Source organism: Bos indicus x Bos taurus, chromosome 1, assembly GCF_003369695.1.
Source record: "Bos indicus x Bos taurus breed Angus x Brahman F1 hybrid chromosome 1, Bos_hybrid_MaternalHap_v2.0, whole genome shotgun sequence".
Lineage (NCBI taxonomy): Eukaryota > Metazoa > Chordata > Mammalia > Artiodactyla > Bovidae > Bos > Bos indicus x Bos taurus.
The window spans coordinates 126,313,635-126,335,801 of record NC_040076.1 but is presented as its reverse complement, the minus strand read 5'-3'; the positions used below and the strand labels follow the sequence as shown (position 1 = coordinate 126,335,801).

Sequence of the window (22,167 nt, the reverse complement as noted above, 5' to 3'; positions counted from 1 at the left end):
AGTACCCAATACATGCTAAGTATTATGCATAAAGCTTTACATATTGGAGTCAAATGAGGAAACATAATCCCTCTGAGGTAGGCATTATGATCACAAAAGCACAAGTGTGAAAATCAAAGAGTTGTAGTATATTTTCTGTGTTATCAATTGTAGGCCTAGTAAATAGCAAAGCTGAAATTTGAAGCTGTGCTTCAACAGTTCTAAAACCTGTGCCTTCTAAAATATACCAAACTTACTTAGCAACATGAAGCAAAATACAATGTGTTTCCATTAGGATGAATTAAAAAAAAAATTCTAAAGAAATACAATGAGTAAATGTTTAGCAATTTTTATTAATAGCTTTCCTATTTAGTGTTTCCTTAAAGACACATATAGCTTTAAAAAAAGAGTATTTTAGCTACCACTTTTATTTACTATGTAGTTTATAAAAATGAGGAGAAGCCAGGGTAAATGTCAGAAAAGGCAATTTAACCTTTCCTAAATAACATTTGCAATTTAAATTGCTAGTTTTAACTTTAAAAACACTGTGTTGGCAACTAAGCTGCTAAACAGCTTTACAGCATCCTTTTTGATATTTTGCCTTGGATTTGGCAACTCATGCAAATTTTATGTTGGTCATAAACAAGTTAAATGGGGAAATTCAGAGAAAGAAAGCATTTAAGAGGTTGATTTTAGAACTAAATTCCAAGTGGCAAGCAAAATCATCTTCTTCCCTTAGTGCAGTAGGTTTGAAATTAACCAGTACCAATAACTGTTACCAGTAATAAGCAACAGGGCTAACCCTGGAGCAGTTTTCCTCTAGAAGACATGGGCCATATGGGAATAGGAAATAAAAACAGGCACTTAGATCAACTCCATTTTCCAACAACTAAGCAAATAAGCAATCACAAAAAGAAAGACCTTTTAACATCAACAGTATTCTACTCTGCCAACTGAGGTACAAGCTGATTCACTGAAGACAGATTTTGAAATACTTCAGAAACAAGACTGCAGATATTCTTTCCCCCAAAAAGAATGATGTCAGTTTATTATCCTTTCCTAAGAAACAGTAACTGGGTATTTCAAAATGTAAAAAATAAGATCATCATGTCATGCTCTAAAATAAAGCAACCTACATTAACTATCGGAATAGAGAGCACAAATTTATATTTAAAATGGGGGGAAAAGCCATTTTATTGGGTCTCAGGTGCAATATACTGTTATCAAAATCATTTATAAATCTGCAACATGCAATCAAAACACAGAACAAAGTTATATAATTCTACCTAACCACAATATTCATTGTGAAAGCAGCTAACAGGAAGATAAAAGATGGAGCAAACACAGCCTATTTTAAACATTTTACTTTTTCCTTTATTTTCTGTTTTAAATCAGGAACTCAAACTTTGTTTCTAAAAGATTCTTATTTTAGTATTTAATTATGTAGTATGGTAAATTAAAGGGAAAGTGTTAGTCACTCAGCTGTGTAAAATTCTTTGGGAACCCATGGACTGCAGCTCACCAGGCTCCTCTGTCCATGGGATTCTCCAAGAAAGAATACTGGAGTGGGTTGCCATTTCCTTCTCCGAGGGATCTTCCCAACCCAGGGATCAAACCCGGGTCTCCTGCACGGCAGGCGGATTCTTCACTGTCTGAGTCACCTATAGTAACCACAATTCTTTAAATAAAACTTGCAGATAAACAGGAAAAATACAAGAGAGAAAAAGATCAGATGACACTGGTCCTACGGGAAAAAGCAAGCTGCTGAACTGAACAGGTCAATAAAACTACTTGCAGAATGGGTTAGTTGTCTATTATCAGACCAGTAAGATATTTTTAAACATCCTGAAACCAAACTCAGATTCAAAAGGCAAAGCCAGAACCATTCACTGTGTTTATTAAAATATAATCTCTCACTAAGCCCCACACAGCAAAAGAAGCCAAACTTACCCTAATGTGACCTCAGATTTAGAAGCCTGCCAAAGAATTTTTATAGAAAATAGCAACCAAATGTTGCTTATACCTACTGTGTAAAGTAATACAAAATAAAACAAAAGCTTACTAGATATGAGTACCTAAACTTGTGAAATTAAAAAAAAAAAAAGAACAGTGGCAAATATTAACAGCACCTTCAATTAACCATATGATTCCAAAATATACAAGCTACTCTACCTGTAACATTTTGAGCACTGAAATAATCTGTAACACCAGTTACTGACCCTTTCACCTTTCTAGTTCCTTTTAAAGTTTTGCTCATCAAGAAAATGAAGTTCTCATGTTCCCTTCTTGGCAAACATGCATTCATATGGTCCCTACAAGGAGCCATTCCAACAACACTTTTGGGAAAACTCCGAATTCCTTCTGTTCTTACTGCCTTGCCCACAAGTTTGCTTTCTTTTATTTCTGTTCCCAGGCTGTGAAAATCTTTTCAAAAAATGTCATAAAACTTGAATAACTGGTTCTTTATAAATGTATGTACTCTAACCTCAATTGGTTCCCTCCTGCTACACTCCGGAATCATCTCTAGATTATACGGGATTAAAAATAGTATAAAACAGGCTCTAATGTTCTCCAAATAGATAATTCATAAGCTTCCCTCAAAATTAGGTGGTGTTTCTGTAGAGAATTCAAAGTTTTTGTGACATGTAGAAGTCAATGTAATTCACCAAATTCAAGGCTAAAAAGATCCCACCATATAATCACTACAATAGGTGCAGAAAAAGACATTTCACAAAATCCAACAACCACTCATTATCAAAGCACTCGAAAAACTTAGAAGGGAGATCTACTCAACCCGATGCAGGGCAGCTATAAAAACTCCTCAGCTAACATCATGTTTTGTTGTTTAGTCCTTAAGTCGTGTCTGACTCTTTTGTGACCCTGCAGACTATAGCCAGCCAGGCTCCTCTGCCCATGGGACTTCCTTGGCAAGAACAATGGTATAGGTTGCCATTTCCTCCTCCCGTGGACCTTCCCAACCCAGCAATGGAATCCACATCTCCTGCACTGGCAGGTGGATTCTTTACCATTCAGCCACCTGGGAAGCCCCGCTAACATAATAAAAGACTTAAAAAAAAAAAAAAAAAAAAAGATTTCATAATTTCCTCCTAAGAGCAGGAACAAGGCAAGAATTTCTGTTCTCACCATTTCTGCTCAATCTTGAACTAGAAGTCCTAATCAGTGACATTAACAAAGAAAAAGAAATAAAAATTGGAAAGGAAAAGTTAAACTAATTTTATTTACAGATCACATGACAGTATGTGTGGAAAGTCCTAAAGAATCTGTAAGAGTTACAAAAATTAAGTTTCACAAGGCAGCAGGTAACAAAAAAGTATAAAAACCAACAGTGTCTACATACTAGCAGAGAAAAACTGGAAATTGAAATTTAAAATACCATTTAAAAAACTGAACATAATGCATGACTATAGCAAGATTAAAAGATTCGAGGCTAATGTATAAAAGTCAACTACTTTCTTATATACCAGCAATGTATAATTGATATTTAAAACTAAAAATACAAAGCCATTTACATTAGCACCAAAAATGAAATATTTAAGGATACAACCACTACTTATGTATAAGATCTATATGTGGAAAACTATCAAATTGTGATGAAAGAAATCAGAGATCTAACTAATGGAAAGATAAGTCCATGTTCATGAATAGAAGAATCAATATCATCAAGGTGTCAGTTATTCCCAACCTGAGTTACAGACTCAATGCAATCTCAACTAAAATCCCAGTAAGTTACTTTGTGGATATCAACAAACTGATTCTAAAGTTTACATGGAAAGGCAAAAGACCCAGAATAGTCAACACAATATTAAAGAAAGCTTGGAGGACTGATATCACCCAAAACATGTATAATATAACGATAGACAGAGACTTGACATTCCTTATCTGGTAGTTAGAGAAATGTTATCTTTCACAGAGAAGTTTTATTTTTAATGAAATCCAACATTAAAGCCCAATTTATTCTTTCATGGATCATGCTTTTTTGTGTTGTATCTAAAAAGTCATTACCACACTGAAGATCAGTTAGATTTTCTTTTGTTTTTCTTCTAGGAGTTTTAAGGTGTACATTTAGGTCTATGATAAATTTTGAGTTGACTTTGTGATAGTCTGTGTCTGAATTCTTTTTTTTTCCCTCATGTGAATATCTAGTTGTTCCAACCTCATTTGTTGAAAAGACTCTCCCTTCTCCCTTTAACTGCCTTTGCTCCTTTGTCAAAGTTGAGTTGAACGTATTTGTGTAAGTCTTCTTCTGGGCTCTCTGTTCCATTCCATTGACCGATTTTCTTATTTTGTTGATACCACACTGCTTTGATTACTGGGGATTCAAGTGGAATGTCAAGTCTCTTCATGTATTATTTGTGTCTACCTTTATATCACACGTTTGTCTATCGCTTCTTCTTAAACAAATGGTTATTCAGCACATTGCTCTGTACATTCCATTAGTGTTTCTCTGCAGACATTGTATATTCATACATAGCTTTCTCACTGCCAATTTTACATCTGTGTAATATTCTATTATATGTATTGAACATAATTTATTTAACTAGATCTTACTGGGCTTCCCTGGTGGCTCAGAGGTTAAAGGTCTCCTGCCTGCAATGCAGGAGACCTGGGTTTGATCCCTGGATCGGGAAGATCCCCTGGAGAAGGAAATGGCAACCCACTCCAGTATTCTTGCCTGGAGAATCCCATGGATGGAGGAACCTGGTGGGCTACAGTCCACAGGTCACAAAGGGTCAGACACAACTGAGCGACTTCACTTCACTTTACTGAAGGATTTACAGTGTTGCCAGTATTTTGCTATACACACAATACTGCAAAGATTAAGTGTTATTTCCTAAATTTACAAGCATATCAGTAGAATGCATTCCTAAAAAGAGACGGGTTGCTCAAAGGAAATGTGAACGTAAAATTAATAAATAGCATGAAACTGCTTCCCGTAAAGGTTATGCTCTCACCAGCAGTATAAGATAGCATATGATCCTACACCCTTGACAACAGTGTTCTATCAAATTTCTTAATACTCTCCAATCTTAAAGAGTGAAAAATGGTAAAATCAGTGTAATTTTAAATTAAGTATGGTTTATGAATTAGGTATAGTGCCTTTTCATGTATTAAGAACCCTTAATATTCTTCTGTGAACAGTTTATTCACAAGTTTTGCTCATTTTCTGAAAATTGGATTCCTGTTCCTTTTGTCACAATGCATAATTCTCTTCGTCCTTTTAACAGCTTGATGCTATTAGTATATTCATTTGCTATTGATATTGTTCTGTTTAGAGTACATTTTTGCCATATTTTATTTTCAATCTTCCTTAGATTTAAGGATTTTGAATATATTTTTAGGTCCAAAACAACTTTCTCTGTGCTGTAACTATACCCTCTTAAGTCTCCATTCCCCTTTCTTGCTTTCTCTTACCTTTTCTGCTAGTTCTGCCTCCATGCTGCTGCTGCTGCTGCTAAGTCGCTTCAGCTGTGTCTGACTCTGTGCGACCCTATGGACTGCAGCCTATCAGGCTTCTCCGTCCATGGGATTCTCCAGGCAAGAACACTGGAGTGGGTTGCCATTTCCTTCTCCAATGCATGAAAGTGGAAAGTGAAAGTGAAGTCGCTCAGTCATGTCTGACTCTTAGCAACCCCATGGACTGCAGCCTACCAGGCTCCTCCATCCATGGGATTTTCCCGGCAACAGTACTGGAGTGGGGTGCCATCTGCCTCCATAGAAGGATTCTGATTATCCTGTGGTAGACTAGAGATCTCTTCAAGAAAATCAAAGATACCAAGGGAACACTTCACGCAAAGATGGGCTCGATAAAGGACAGAAATGGTATGGACTTCACAGAATCAGAAGATATTAAGAAGAGGTGGCAAGAATACACAGAAGAACTGTACAAAAAAGATCTTCATGACCAAGATAATCACGATGGTATGATCACTTACCCAGAGCCAGACATCCTGGAGTGCGAAGTCAAGTGGGCCTTAGGAAGCATCAATATGAACAATGCTAGTGGAGGTGATAGAATTCCAGTTGAGCTATTTCAAATCCTGAAAGATGATGCTGTGAAAGTGCTGCACTCAATATGCCAGCAAATTTGGAAAACTCAGCAGTGGCTACAGGACTGGAAAAGGTCAGTTTTCATTCCGATCCCAAAGAAAGGCAATGCCAAAGAATGCTCAAACTACCACACAAGTGTACTCACCTCACACACTAGCACAGTAATGCTCAAAATCCTCCAACCCAGGCTTCAACAGTACGTGAACTGTGAAATTCCAGATGTTCAAGCTGGCAGAGGAACCAGAGATCAAATTGCCAACAACTGCTGGATCACAGAAAAAGCAAGAGAGTTCCAGAAAACCAGCTACTTCTGCTTTATTGACTACACCAAAGCCTTTGACTGTGTGGATCACAACAAACTGTGGAAAATTCTGAAAGAGATGGGAATACCAGACCACCTGACCTGCCTCCTGAGAAATCCGTATGCAGGTCAAGAAGCAAGTTAGAACTGGACATGGAACAGACTGGTTCCAAATCAGGAAAGGAGTATGTCAAGGCTGTTTATTGTCACCCTGCTTATTTAACTTATATGCAGAGTACATTATGAGAAATGCTGGACTCGATGAAGCACAGGCTAGAATCAAGATTGCTGGGAGAAATATTAATAACCTCAGATATGCAGATGATACCACCCTTATGGCAGAAAGAAAAGAAGAACTAAAGAGCCTATTGATAAAAGTGAAAGAGCAGAGTGAAAAAGTTCGCTTAAAACTCAACACTCAGAAAACTAAAATCATGACTTCTGGTCCCATCACTTCATGGAAAATAGATGAGGAAACAATGGAAATAGTGACCAAGTTTATTTTCTTGGGCTCCAAAATCACTGCAGATGGTGACTGCAGCCATGAAATTCAAAGACACTTGCTCCCTGGAAGAAAAGTTATGACTAACCTAGATAGCATATTAAAAAGGAGAGACATTACTTTGCTGACAAAGGTCCTTCTAGTCAAAGTTATGGTTTTTCCAGTAGACATGTATGGATGTGAGAGTAGGACTATAAAGAAAACTGCACCAAAGAATTGGTGCTCTGCCAAGCACCAAAGAATCGATGCTTTTGATCTGTACTGTTGGTACTCTTGAGAGTCCCGTGCACTGCAAGGAGATCAAACCAGTCCACCCTAATGGAAATCAGTCCTGAGTATTCATTGAAGGACTGATGCTGAAGCTGAAACTCCAATAATTTGGCCACCTGATGCAAAGAACTGACTCAGTGGAAAAGACCCTGATGCTGGGAAAGATAGAAGGTGGGAGGAGAAGGGGACAACAGAAGATGAGATGGTTGGATGGCATCACCAACTCAATTGCCGTGAGTTTGAGTAAACTCCAGGAATTGGTGATGGACAGGGAAGCCTGGCATGCTGCATGTGACCCCATGGATCACAAAGAGTTGGACACAACTGAGTGACTGACCTGAATTGATCCCCTCCTTTGAGGGGATCCTTTTAATAGGCTGTGTTCCTTTTAATAGGCTGACATTGCAATAGATGGAAGCTACTGCAATCTCTTGGATGGTGTGGAACTGGCCGTCAGTAAGAGACATGCATATTTTAAATTTGATGTCTAAGCAAAAGAAGGAGGTGGCAAGGTGGCACTGCTCTGCCAAGGACATCAAGGAACAAGAGGAGGATATGGGGCAGGTTTCATCTATCACACATCAGCCCACAGCAGCTGCTGATCTGGCAGCTGCTGGAGGACAGCATATAGCTTATGGGCAAATATGGCCTCTTTCCCTTGCTAGAACCACTTCTTATAGCCCAAGAAACAGCATGTGCCTCCCAGATAAGGGAGGACTCCCTGATCTCCACAAAGGTGCCACTGGGCTTTCAACATCATAGATAATAAAGCCCTGAGTTACAGTATCTTTTTCTCTCATTTTAAAAAATAACAACTGCTTTTAAATCATCTGCTATTTGCATGGTTATGACAGAATACAATGATCTTCAGGTTTGTTCTTAACTAATTAAGTAACTTTTAGACCTCCAACTCTGAGACAGATGCCCTAAGACAAAAAGCTCAGAAACCTTCCTCATTGAATACCTTAATGCTTTGCTTCAAAAAACACTGAAGGTTTCTTAAAAATAACATATTTATAACTGAATCACTTGGATGTATACCAGAAACTAACACAGTATTGTAAATTAACTGTATTTCAGTAAAAAATAATTTAAAAAATTTACTGGGTATGTATAATTGTACTAGATGCTAAGCTAGACTCTAAAGACAAAAATATGAACTCTGAGCTTAAAGAGCTCAGTCTATTAAAAGAAATGGAGAATCATATAAAGAAATACAATATTATGTGATAAGGACAAGAATAAAATATGTGCAGGGTCCAAAGGTTAACACAAAGGTGGCACAGTGACAAGGAGGTACAGAGGAATTCACAGATAGACTTTAAACAGTACAGAGGAATTTGCCCAGTGGCCAAAGGGATTATAGGTCAAAGGAAAGACATAAACAAAGTTCCAATTTGGGATGGCTACTTTGAAATATCTATCCTAGAGGAACAACAATGACTAATAAAAACTCTCTGACTTCATGGAATTAGGTGGGGACCAATAAATAAATCAGTAATTAACGTTCAGTGTGATAAATACTGCAACAGGGGTGAGCAGAGAGTATTAGAGTTTTATGGGCCAAGTGGAAATAAGATTTGAATGTAGATGCTAGGAGTGAACAGAAATTAGCCAGATGGGGATGTCCCTGGTGGTCCAGTGGCTGAGAATCCACCTGCCAACGCAGGGGACAAAGGTTCAATCCCTGGTTTGGGAAGATCCCACATGCCAAGGAGCAACTAAGCCTGTGCGCCACAGCCACTGAGCCCACGAGCTCTTAGAGCCCATGAGTTGCAGCAGGAGAAGCCACCACCATGAGAAGCCTGCACACCACAACCAGGAGCGGCCTCCACTCGCCACAAATCGAGGAAATCCCAGTTGCAGCAATAAGGGCCCAGTGCAGTCAAAAATAAGTAAATACTGAAAAAAAACACAGAAGAAATGAGTCAGATGAAACATGTATCTATCAAGAGGGAAATGTAGGATGGTGTCAGAGAGGAATAATATTATATGTACAGAGAAGAGGATTCAGCAAGACCAAAGAGACAGGGATGGCGGGAGAAGCGGTGAGAGGAGAAGGGGTGGCAGAGAAGCGCAACAGCGACAGTCAGAAGGCAGTTCAGTGTGACAAGAGGCATCAACGTCTGAGCTAAGGCTGAGGAGGAAAGCAAGAACCGCAATGTGAAGGACCTTTTAAACTGGAGTCGGAGCATTATCTTGAGGGCAATAAGGAATAAAAATGTATTTAACTTGGGAAGACTTGTTCAGATTTGTGTTTGAGAAAAAAATATGTAACTATAATACAATGAATGAAACAGAAAAGAAACATAGAATCTTGAAGTAAATAAAATAGCTACAGTAATCCAGGAAATGGCTTATGGCAGTCTGAACTAAGATAATAGCAACAGAATAAAGAAAATGGGTGGGAAGAACTGACATATTTAGGTAGAATCAACAAATCTTGCAAGGGATCTGATGCCAAAGAGAGAGGAAAAAAAAGGAGGCAAAGATGATTCTTCTGATTTGGGCAAAGGGTAGAAGGTATTACTGTCCAATAAAATAAAGAAAAGGGGAAAATGGATTTTGAGAAGGTGAAATAATCACTTTAATTACAGACAGAGTCTGAGATGTGTATAAGTTATTCAACTGAAGGTGTCCAACAAGCAGCTGAATATACAAAATCTCAAGACAAAGGTCTGGGCCAGAGGTACAGATTTGACAATCAACCATATACAAAGTAAATGAAAACCAAAGCAGTGAGAATAGATAAAACTGCCTAGGGAAAATGTACAAGGTGAGGAAAACAAAAAACCCAAGACAAAAACCCCACGGAACACTAACATTTAGAAGACAAACAGAAGAGCTAGGAGAGCAGACTGAAGGGAATGGCCAAAAAGAAAGATGAAAAGGGGGTGAGCACAGAATGAATGCTCACTGTATGTTAGGTGCTGTACTAAGTGATGTATGCACACTACCTCATCTAATCCCTACAGATGCTGTGAGCAACTTACCATCATGACCTGATTCCTTACAGACATTTTGGGTTAGAGAGATCATTTTGCTCAGGTTTACCTTTTGTTGGGTATAAGAAATCCAAGGGCTTCCCATATAGCTCAGTGGTTAAGAATCTACCTGCCAATGCAGAAGACATGGGTTCGATCCTTGGATCAAAAAGATGCTCTGGTTAAAGAACTGACCACCGACTCCAGTATTCCTGCCTGGGAAATCCCATGGACAAAGGAGCCTGGCGGGCTACAGTCCAGGGAGCCTCAAGAGTCAGACATGACTGAGCAACTGAAAACAACAAACAAAAATAAGAAATGCAACCAGGATTACACCCTCGACCCCAGAGTCCTTGTTCTTAGCTGCTACACTGTACTGCTTCCTATAAAGACTTAAAAAGTATGGTATCACAAACACAAAGAAAAACAGCGATTCAAAAAGAAGGACACCATCCCAGGAACACTTACTCACTCAGCACCAAGATCCTGGTGTTCTAACAACATTCTCTATGAAAAGCAGTCGGGACTCTTTTCGGAAATGGTTGATCTGAGGAATGGGCAGGAAATATGTCAAAGGGACACAGAAAAGCAACTGAATATTTCCAATGGCCACAGTTTTAATACTTTGAGCAAAACCCCAACAAACAAAAATATCTGGTTGGCCAAAAAATTCATTCGGATTTTTCTATAAGATGTTATGGTAAAACCTGAATGAACTTTTGGCCAATCCAAGAGTACTGGACTAGGACCTGGAGTGTAAACTAAATACCTGTAAGTCCATATTGGTATAAACAAACAAACAAATGAATAAGGGAGAAAAGACAAATCTAGGATGGAAGAAATCCAAATAAATTATGTAGATACTCACAACTCAAAGAAGTCAAGAGGTGGAGCAAACTCTCCACTCCTCAAGTGTGACTCCACATAGTGACTTCTCTCAAAGACTACGGTATACAGAAAGGGGGAGGAGAGAGTGACTGTACCGCAGAGAAACGTGACAAAGCCTGTGTCAGCCGAGTAAGTGAGCAAGGTTCACACCAATAATGGCAAGTCATGTTGATGCCCTTGCTTATGTTGTAATGAAAACAGACCTTTATCTCTGCGGTCTTTCTCTCAAAAACCTATAGCTAGCCTTCCGTTCGTTATAAGGTATCAATACTGGCTCATTAACTGTAAAATCTGTACTAGATTAATGCACGATTTTAACAGTAGGGAAACTGAGTGATGGGTTTATGAGAGCTCTATACACTATTTGTGTAATTTTTCTATAAATCTAAAACTGTTGTAAAATTAAAAGGTTATTTTTTTTAGGGGCTTCCCCAGTGGCTAAGACTCTGTGCTCCCAATACAGGGGGCCTGGGTTCAGTCCCTGGTCAGTGAACTAGGTCCCACATAGTGCAACTAAGGATCCCACGTGCCACTACTGAAAAAGATCCTACGTGCCGCAACCAATACCCAGCACAGCCAAATAAATAAATAAGTCAACATTTTATTTTTATATATATATATATATGGCTATTTTTAACAAGAGGGGACACATTAACTGTGTCAAAAGCTGATAACAACAACAACAAAAAGACAAAACCAAGGGGAGTTTCAAAGAATTAATGGAGTCAAAAACCAGATGACATCAGGTAGAAAAGTGAATAAAAGCTGAGAATGGGACTCTAAGTGTATACAGCTTCTTCCAAGAAGTCTGATAAAGATGGGGAGAATAAATCAGAGCCGGAAGTAGAGATTAAGCTGAGTAAAATTTTTTTTGTTTTTAACCACAGCATAATTCAAATACACTAAAATTTATCTTTTAAAGTGTACAATTCAGTGGTTTCCAGTATATACACAAGGTTGTAGAACTACAACCACTATCTCCAGAACACTTTCATTACTTCAAAAAGAAATGGTAAAATTATCCCACAACTAGGCACATACCCTGAGAAAATCATAATTCAAAAGAACATATGTACCCCAATGTTCATTTCAACGCTGTTTAAAATAGTTAGGACATGGAAGCAACCTATATACCCACTGACAGATACATGGATAAAAAAGTAAAGTTGTATGTACACACACACACACACACACACACACACACACACACACACAGAGGAATATTACTCAGCTATTAGAAGGAACAAATCTGAGTCAGTTCCAGTGAGGCACATGAAAATAGAGCTTATTATATAGAGTGAAACTCAGAAAGAAAAAAACAAATATGGTATATTAACATATATATATATAAATGGAATCCAGAAAAATAATACCGATAAACCCATTTACTCGCAGGAAAAAAGAAACAGACATAAAGAACAGACTTGTGGAAACAACAGAGGAAGGAGAGAGTGGGATGAATAGCAGTGAAACATATACATTACCGTATGCAAAACAGTTAGCTAGCGGGAAGTTTCTGTATAACACAGGGAGCTCAATGTGGTGCTCTGTGACAAGCTAGAGGGGTGGGATAGTGTGGAGGGTTGGAGGGCAGTTCAAGAGGGAGGGGCCATATGTATACTTATGGCTGATTCATTTTGTTCTATGTCAGAAACCAACACAACACTGCAAAGCAATTATCCTCCAATTAAAAAAATTTTTTTTAATAATTACTTAATATGTTCATAAATAAGAAAATACAGCACTATTAAGATGTCAATAAAACCAAAGTGATCCAGAGATTCAATGCAATTTCTATAAAAAAACCTAACAGCCTTTTTCACAGAAATGGAAAATGTAAACTTCAAATTCATGGGGAACTGCAAGAGAGCCTACATAGCCAAAACAATCTCAGAGGAGGACTCACACTTTTCGAATTTGAACTTACTTCAAAACTATAGTAATTATAACATTATGGTACTGACATATGGACAGACCAATGGAATAGAATAAAAAGCCCAGAAATAAATCCTCAGATATACAGCCAGTTGATTTTTCACAAGGGTATTAATAAGATCATTCAATGGTCAAATGATAGTCTTTTCAACAAATGCTATTGGGAAAACTGGATATCAGTTTGATTCTGAGTTATATCATATACAAAAATTAACTCAAAATGGATCAAAGACCTAAACTTAGAAGAGCGAAATTATAAAATTCATAGAAGAAAACACTGGGGAAAATCTTGGTGACACTGATTTGGCAATCATTTAATGGAAATGACAAAAAGCAGAGGCGACAAAAGCAACAAAAAAAAAGAGATTAATTGGACTTCATCAAATCAAACAACTTTTGCACATCAAAGGATACTGTCAAGAAAGCAAAAAGATAACCTAATGAATGGGAGAAAATATGTGCAAATCATTTCTCCCATAAGGAATTAATACCCAGAATGTATAAAAAATTCCTAGAACTCAACAACAAAACACAAATAATCCAGTTTAAAAATGGGCAAGTGTCTTCTTGAATAGAGATTCCTACAAAGATACATGAATAGCAAATAAGCACATGAAAAAATGCTCAATATTACTAGTCATTAGGGAAATGCAAATCAAAACCACAATGAGATATCACTTACATACACTTTACATATCACTTTACATACGGTTGACTCTGATAAAAAATACATGTTTGCAAGGATGTGAAGAAACTGGAACCCTTGTACACTGTTGATGGGAATGTACAATGGCATAGCTTCTGTGAAAACTGAAATGCCAATTCCTCAAAAAAATTGAAAATAATAGAATTAATACATGACCCAGTAACTTTGCTTCTATGAATATATCCAAAAGACCCGAATGCAGGGTCTCAAAAAGATATTTCTACTCTCATGTTTATAGCAGCATCATTCACAATAGCTAAAATATAGAGGCAATCAACATGTTCATCGATAGGTGAGCAGAGAAGCAAAATGTGGTACAGTTATAGAGGAATAGTACTCAGCCTTAAAAAGGAAGGAAATCCCTAGAGGATACTAAGCAAAGTATGCCAGTCACAAAAACACAAACACGGTGTACGCAGAGTAGTGAAAATCATAGATATAGGAAGTAGGATGGTTCTTGCCAGAGGCTTAGAGAAGGAAGAAATAGGGAGTAGTTGTTTAATGGGTGCAGAACTGTAGTTTTGCAAGATGAAGAGTTACTGATATGAATGGTGATAATGGTGGCATAATATGAATGTATTTAAATACCGTTTTTATGTCTTGCGTATCTTATCACAATTTAGAAAACTGAGGAAAAAATGAGAAGCATTCAAGGCTTCAAGTACCACTTTCACTGCTTGCTGCTGCTGCTGCTGCTGCTAAGTCACTTCAGTCGTGTCTGACTCTGTGCGACCCCATAGACGGCAGCCCACGAGGCTCTGCCGTCCCTGGGATTCTCCAGGCAAGAATACTGGAGTGGGTTGCCATTTCCTTCAATGCATGAAAGTGAAAGTGAAGTCACTGAGTCGTGTCCAACTCTCAGCGACCCCATGGACTGCAGCCTACCAGGCCCCTCCATCCATGGGATTTTCCAGGCGAGAGTACTGGAGTGGGGTGCCATTGCCTTCTCCGTCACTGCTTGCTAAATACCTCTAAATTCTTAGAATACTTCTAGAGAACGCTATAACTACTAAGCTGGACATTTTTATACTGAAATAGATTTCTTTAGCCTTCTGTCCACCTTAGACATATTAAGCCTACCCTAGACATAAGCCTTTGAGAAAGCTGATGTTTCTCTTCCAGCTATCTGCTTTGTAACAGCAGACACTTTGTTTCCACCTTTGCATATGTACAATGGAAAAAATTCAAACATATGCAAAGGAAGAGAGAAAAGAATAACGAAACTTCATACAGCTGTCACCCAGCTTAAACAATTAACCAACTCATATCCATCCACTTTGCTCTTTGTTCCCCAGTGGATTATTTTGAAGCCAATCCCAAACATCATATCATTTCAACCACAAAGGTTTCAGCACATTATTTCTCCTTACTAAAATATATTGTTTAAGATACTGACAGTGTCCTGCACAAGTTCTTGTACTGATGGGTCAGATTTTGGATATACACATTCCTCCAGTAAACTATGTATTAGAAAAAGGAATTACATATATTCATTCATTCCACTGTATTCTTTACAAGTTAAATCACTGCACACACACACACGCCACTTCTGTTCCATCTCTCAGAGGTAACTGAGTTTTAAAGGATAAAAGTTATTTGGTCTATGACAACACAGTAATATTATACAATTATTATTATACACAAAGTAATTCTTCATGTAGCTGTGTTTTTTTATGAAACAAATGCAGTAAAACTAGCCTGATGCAGAAAATTTTTATTCAACTGTCCTTACCTTTGGTTGGACTGAGGTTCTGATCTATAAATCCTCTTAGTTCTGCATTTGTGGAATTCAAACCAACCTGAATAAAATAGTTTAAAAAATTATAAATAAGATTGTAAATAATATGTGATCACTTAATAAGCCATTATTAATAACCTCCCACCAGAGGTCCATATCAAATATTATACATAGTCACATAAAGATGAGTTAATTATACCAGATATAAGAACAGGGTTAAAATGCGGCCATACTGCTTGAAATGGGAAAAATATTGCACTGTCCACATTAAGATAAAAGTTAATGAAATAGTGTTACTTATGAGCAGAAGTGAGATCTACACACTTTACTAATGGCTTTTTTTCTTAAGCAAGTAATGTCACAGTTGTGAAGCTGCCAAAACATATACCAAAATTCCACCCTCACTCCTGCCCACCAACATGCCTCTCCTTAAGCTCTTCTACAAAAAGAAAAGAAAGGCGAAACTCTTGTGGGTGCTCTACTGTAAACAGAAAGCAAAGAAGGCAAAGACAGCCTTTAATACATTCCATGCTTAATACAATGGAATTGTTTAATTAAGTATTACAATAACTTCAAAAGCATCAGTTTATACCTTTTTGTTATTATACAAAGGTAACGGCAAAAACCTCAACCAAAACCACACATTCACAGTCCAGAGTTCACGGTTACTGGATTTCTATTACGTTTAAACACCTGCTCTTACTGCTCAACTTCTGCAGAGTGAAGTAGCAAACAAATTTGGAAACTTTTAAGCAGATGTACATCTGTGCCTTTGTAACCAACAGATTATATTCTAAAAAGATAAAGGTCAATTCTAAATCAACAGTGTGTGTAATCTGGGTCTCATGGATGGAGAGGATCTGTTCGTATTTAGAGCTTAGATAAACACTATTAAAATGTTTAAGTTCAAACTTCAAAAATATATTAATTTCTGTTTTCATAAACAAAGTTTAAAGGTTCAAAGAAAAAGTAAATCATCTGAGAGCAGAAAAAGTTGGCAAGGAAAAGCATTTTAAAATATTAGCTATTCTTTCCTTATTTTATGTATTTAAAAAGGATCTCTCTCATTAATAATGTGTCACAGATCAAGAGAAGAAAAGTAAACTTGTTTTGCATAAAATTTTTCATCAAGTAAGATCCTGAAAAAAGTTTTCTATCTGGATATTCAAACACTGCATTGCCCAGTGTAAGCAGTCACTGCCTGTTGAATAAAAGATGTCCAAAGCTTAAATGTTTGAGTCCAATTCTATTCCAAGAATACCATTGTAATGTCACTGATTTTTAATGTCTCAGATTGATATACCCAAAAGAAAACAGGATTCAAAGCGAGATGATCTATGCTCAAAGTTTATCTCTACCATCATTCACAAGCAAGGTGTTCATGGAACATTGTCATGGGAATGATATTACATACATACAACAAACTCAGGCAACTCTTTAGACCAAATTAAAAAATTATGGAAACATGTTCGTTAATGCAAAGCAGTATTCAAGTCTGAGTTATTAACTCAAAGGGCAACAGGTTTATTACTTTAACACTGACGAAGACAATTCATGAGAGACACAAATGACCAGTAAGTATATAGATAATATATGTAATACCAGTTCGATCTAACTGGCAATCAGAGAAATGTAGCGAATTACATACCATCTTTTGCAAGTAGATTGACAAAGATTAAAAAGAAAATAAAGGGGAACTGGCACCTTCATATACCAATGTGAATATATAACTGGTGGTCTTCCTGAGATTCAATTTAGTAGTATGAATCAAAGGTGCCCTAAAAAGTACACACCCTTGGGGCCAGTAATTTTGTAAGATTTTTGTTTCACAGAAATAACCCAATGAGTTGACAAAAATAAAAAAGTTAAAAGAGGGAAAAAAAAGTGAAAATAATGGCCAATATTAGGAAACTGGTGTAAGGTCCATAGAAAAGATGACATTAAAAAGCCATTTAAACTGATGTTACAGAGTTATCAAGACAGGAGAAGATACTCATCATAGAGACTACATAGAGCAGGTTACAAAACAATCTGGCCTCATTTTTATTTAAAAAAAAAAAAAAAATATATATGGACTCCATATATAAGTGGACTCCACGCTTCCACTGCAAGGGGACACGGGTTCAATCCTTGGTTGAGGAAGTTCTACATGTCACGTGGTACAGCCAAAAATAAATTGAAAAACTATATATAGATTTTGGTTCATATATATATATACACACACACACACACACATTTGTGTATACGATCTCTAATCTCTAGTTTCTTTATCTGTATTTTCTAATTTTCTGTAATGAATATGATGGCTTACATATTTTTAAAAGATTCTTTGACAAGGCAAAAAATTACCTTTCAAGTTCTTTATTGTACACTGAGTGAACTTAGGAGAAAACACATCTGCATTTTTGGTCAAGAAGAGGATCAGTGGATACTTGGCTCGCTCGCTCAGCCACTCAGTTGTGTCCTATTCTTCTGCGACCCCATGCACTCAAGCCCACCAGGCTCCTCTCTCCATGGGATTTCCCAGGCAAGAGTACTGGAGTGGGTTCCCATGTCCTCCTCCAGAGGATCTTCCCAACCTAGAGATTGGACCCGTGTCTCCTGCATTGGCAGGTGGATGGATTCTTTTATCACTGAGCCACTGGGAAAGCCCCATTAGTGGATACTAGATACTACCTGATACTACTTTATTTTACCCCAGATAAAAAGGATACATCACCAGCTCTGCAGAACTTCCTTCTGCAAAGGGATCCATCCCACAACCCATGCAGTTCTGGTGGGACTGTTCATTTTAGAGACTCAACTGTGCTATTACAGCCTGGGTGGCCCCACGACCCATGGTGAGGCAGCAAACCATGTATGGAACCCTACTTCCTTCTCTACAATGACTTGTCTAAGAATGTGGGCCAAACAGGGTCAACAGAAGCTCCTCCATGGAATCTGAAACATAAAAGCTAAAAAAAAAAAACTTCCTCTCTTCTGAGACTGAGCATTAGGACGCCAGTGTAGGCTATTCTGCCACCAGATAGAGCCAAAAGCTAGAAAAAGGACACAGAGCTCTGATGCCCCTCAGTTGGTCCCCTGAAAGCAGTTGTATTTGAAGCCAGAGTACTCCAGACTTTTCAGTTGTGCCAATCAAGAAATGCCACTCTTTGCCCTAAGCTACTTTGAAAAGGGTTTCTAACACCTGCAACCATAAAAGACCTAGAATGGCACTGAACTAAGGCAAAAGTAACTCTTCACAAGAAACTGTTCTCATAAGAGAAATGCAAAATGAGAAATAGAAAATAAAGATGTAAATATTTACACATAATTTTTTTTCACATACATTTATTAATGCTCCCATAAAACCAGGGCAATCTCTTCCAGATCTAAGAGTCATTTTTCAGTGGCATATGATACAATTATCACTCCTTCCTTCTTGAAACACGTTCTTTACTTGGCTTCCACATCATCAAGGCAATGCTTTCTTTCCTTTCTGTCCATTTCTCCTGTCCTTTGCTGCCTCTCTTCCTCTGCAGTTGCTATGGAAACCCTGTATTCAGAACTTGGTCCTGATGGATTCTCTACCCAAGCACATGGAGTCCCCCCGCCCCACTTTAAAATAATCTAAGATGAAATGACTCTAAAATTTCTACAACCAGCCCCAAGCTTTCCCTACAGCTCCAGAGTCATTATTTATCATTATATTAACTGGCTGGCCAATTTCTCCACCTGGATGTTTTCAGGTCCCTCAACTTTAATATGTTCAAAACAATTTTTGAGTTTGCCACAAAATCCTGTACTTCCCCAAGAGATCCTCTTCTCATGAAACCACAAAACCACATACCCAGTTACACAAGCCAAATGCTGAGAAATCTTTAACTTCTTCCCTGTCCCCATATCCTAATTACTCAATAAGTCTTGCTGGCTGTTCCTTCTATTCATCCTAGATTCAACCACTATTGCCCATCTCCAGTATCATTACCCTAGACTAGCTTACCATATTCTGCTGTTTGAACTACTGGGATAAGTACCAAATGAGTGCCTTGCGTATATTATGGCCCTCTTCGGTCGATTCACCCAGTAGCCAGAATAAACTTAAAAATGCTAAGTTAGGTCTTGAAATCATCCTCAAAAACTCCATTGGCTACCTATGGACATTTAAAATATATACCACTCAGGACTTCCCTGGTGATCCAGTAGTTAAGAACCCACCTTCCAATGCAAGAGACACAGGTTCAATCCCTGGTCTGGGAACTAAGATCCCACATGCCATGGAGCAACAAAGCCTGTTCTCCACAACTACTGAGCCCACAAGCCACACACAACAAAGACCCAAGCACAGTCAAACAATAAATTAACTAAACTAAATAAAACACATACTGCTCACCCCCATTTTCGAGGCTCCCCATGATCTGGCACCTGCTCTCTGGCTTCACCTCCTACCACTTGTGTGGCTTAGTTACTCTGTCCCACTTTGTCAACTAGTCATCGGCTGCTCTCTGATCAATCGCACTTTCTCCTGCCTCTACCTGGAATGCTCTTTCCCCAGATTCTCACATGGTTGACTCCTTCCTTCTGGATTGTGACTGAAGAGCATCTGTCTGTCTAAATGCCATTTCCTTAAAAAGGATGCTTCTGAATACCTTGTTGAAAGAGACCTCCACATTGCTATGCTTTCTCTCCTCTTACCCTGTTTTATTGTTCTTCATAACAGGTATCATTAACATTACATATTTATCATCTCCTCTCACTACACTATAAATCCCAAGAAGGTAGGAGTCTGGAACAGTGCTGAACATATTTATTTGCTGCAGAAAGATGGGGAGGGGAGAGATGAGAATGATTGTTCATGGTGTTGTAAAATGAGATGATCCCTCTAGTGAGTATCTCAACAAAATATATTAAAAGGCCACAAAAATGTGCTTATCTATTTCAGAATGGCTAATGAACTTTCTCAGACATTCAGTTCAGTCACTCAGTCACGTCCGACTCTTTGTGACCCCATGAACTGCAGCACACCAGTCCTCCCTGTCCATCACCATCTCCCAGAGTTTACGCAAACTCATGTCCATCGAGTCGGTGATGCCATCCAGCCACCTCCTCGGTCGTTCCCTTCTCCTCCTGCCCCCAATCCCTCCCAGCATCAGAGTCTTTTCCAATGAGTCAACTCTTCACATGAGGTGGCCAAAGTATTGGAGTTTCAGCTTTAGCATCAGTCTTTCCAAAGAACACCCAGGACTGATCTCCTTTAGAATGGACTGGTTGGCTCTCCTTGCAGTCCAAGGGACTCTCAAGAGTCTTCTCCAACACCACAGTTCAAAAGCATCAATTCTTTGGCGCTCAGGTTTCTTCACAGTCCAATTCTCACATCCATACATGACCACTGGAAAAGCCATAGCCTTGACTAGATGGACCTTTGTTGGCAAAGTAATGTGTCTGCTTTTGAATATGCTATCTAGGTTGGTCATAACTTTCCTTCCAAGGAGTAAGCGTCTTTTAATTTCATGGCTGCAATTGCCATCTGCAGTGATTTTGGAGCCCAGAAAAATAAAGTCTGACACTGTTTCCACTGTTTTCTCATCTATTTGCCATGAAGTGATGGGACCATATGCTGTGATCTTCATTTTCTGAATGTTGAGCTTTAAGCCAACTTTTTCACTCTCCTCTTTCACTTTCATCAAGAGGCTTTTTAGTTCCTCTTCACTTTCTGCCATAAGGGTGGTGTCATCTGCATACCTGAGGTTATTGATATTTCTCCTGGCAATCTTGATTCCAGCTTGTGCTTCTTCCAGCCCAGTGTTTCTCATGATGTACTCTGAATAGAAGTTAAATAAGCAGGGGGACAATATACAGCCTTGACGTACTCCTTTTCCTATTTGGAACCAGTCTGTTGTTCCATGTCCAGTTCTAACTGTTGCTTCCTGACCTGCATACAGGTTTCTCAAGAGGCAGGTCAGGTGGTCTGGTATTCCCATCTCTTTCAGAATTTTCCACAGTTTATTGTGATCCACACAGTCAAAGGCTTTGGCATAGTCAATAAAGCAGACATACATGTTTTCTGGAACTCTTTTGCTTTTTCCATGATCCAGCAGACGTTGGTAATTTGATCTCTAGTTCCTCTGCCTTTTCTAAAACCAGCTTGAACATCTGGAAGTCCATGGTTCACGAACTGCTGAAGCCTGGCTTGGAGAATTTTGAGCATTATTTTACTAGCGTGTGAGATGAGTGCAATTGTGTGGTAGTTTGAGCATTCTTTGGCATTGCCTTTCTTTGGGATTGGAATTAAAACTGACCTTTTCCAGTCCTGTGGCCACTGCTGAGTTTTCTAAATTTGCTGGCATATTGAGTGTAGCACTTTCACAGCATCATCTTTCAGGATTTGAAATAATTCAACTGGAATTCAATCACCTCCACTAGCTTTGTTCATATTGATGCTTTCTAAGGCCCACTTGACTTCATATTCCAGGATGTCTGGCTCTAGGTCAGTGATCACACCATCGTGATTATCTGGGTCGTGAAGATCTTTTTTGTACATTTCTTCTGTGTATTCTTGCCACCTCTTCTTAATATCTTCTGCTTCTGTTAGGTCCATACCATTTCTGTCCTTTATTGAGCCCATCTTTGCATGAAATGTTCCCTTGGTTATCTCTAATTTTCTTGAAAAGATCTCTAGTCTTTCCCATTCTGTAGTTTTCCTCTATTTCTTTGCATTGATCACTGAAGAAGGCTTTCTTATCTCTTCTTGCTGTTCTTTGGAACTCTGCATTCAGATGCTTATATCTTTCCTTTTCTCCTTTGCTTTTCACTTCT

General features: G+C 38.3%; 1 protein-coding gene across 3 annotated transcripts in view; it reads right to left on the bottom strand.

Annotated features, from left to right (window-relative positions):
- Window positions 1-22,167, bottom strand: part of TFDP2 (transcription factor Dp-2) — a 205,013-nt gene that overhangs the window by 123,000 nt on the left and 59,846 nt on the right. For all 3 annotated transcript variants that reach the window (XM_027544446.1, XM_027544465.1, XM_027544455.1), the window contains one exon: window positions 15,367-15,433. In XM_027544446.1, the coding sequence (XP_027400247.1) occupies window positions 15,367-15,433 (67 nt within the window). The remainder of the gene's footprint in view (window positions 1-15,366; window positions 15,434-22,167) is intronic.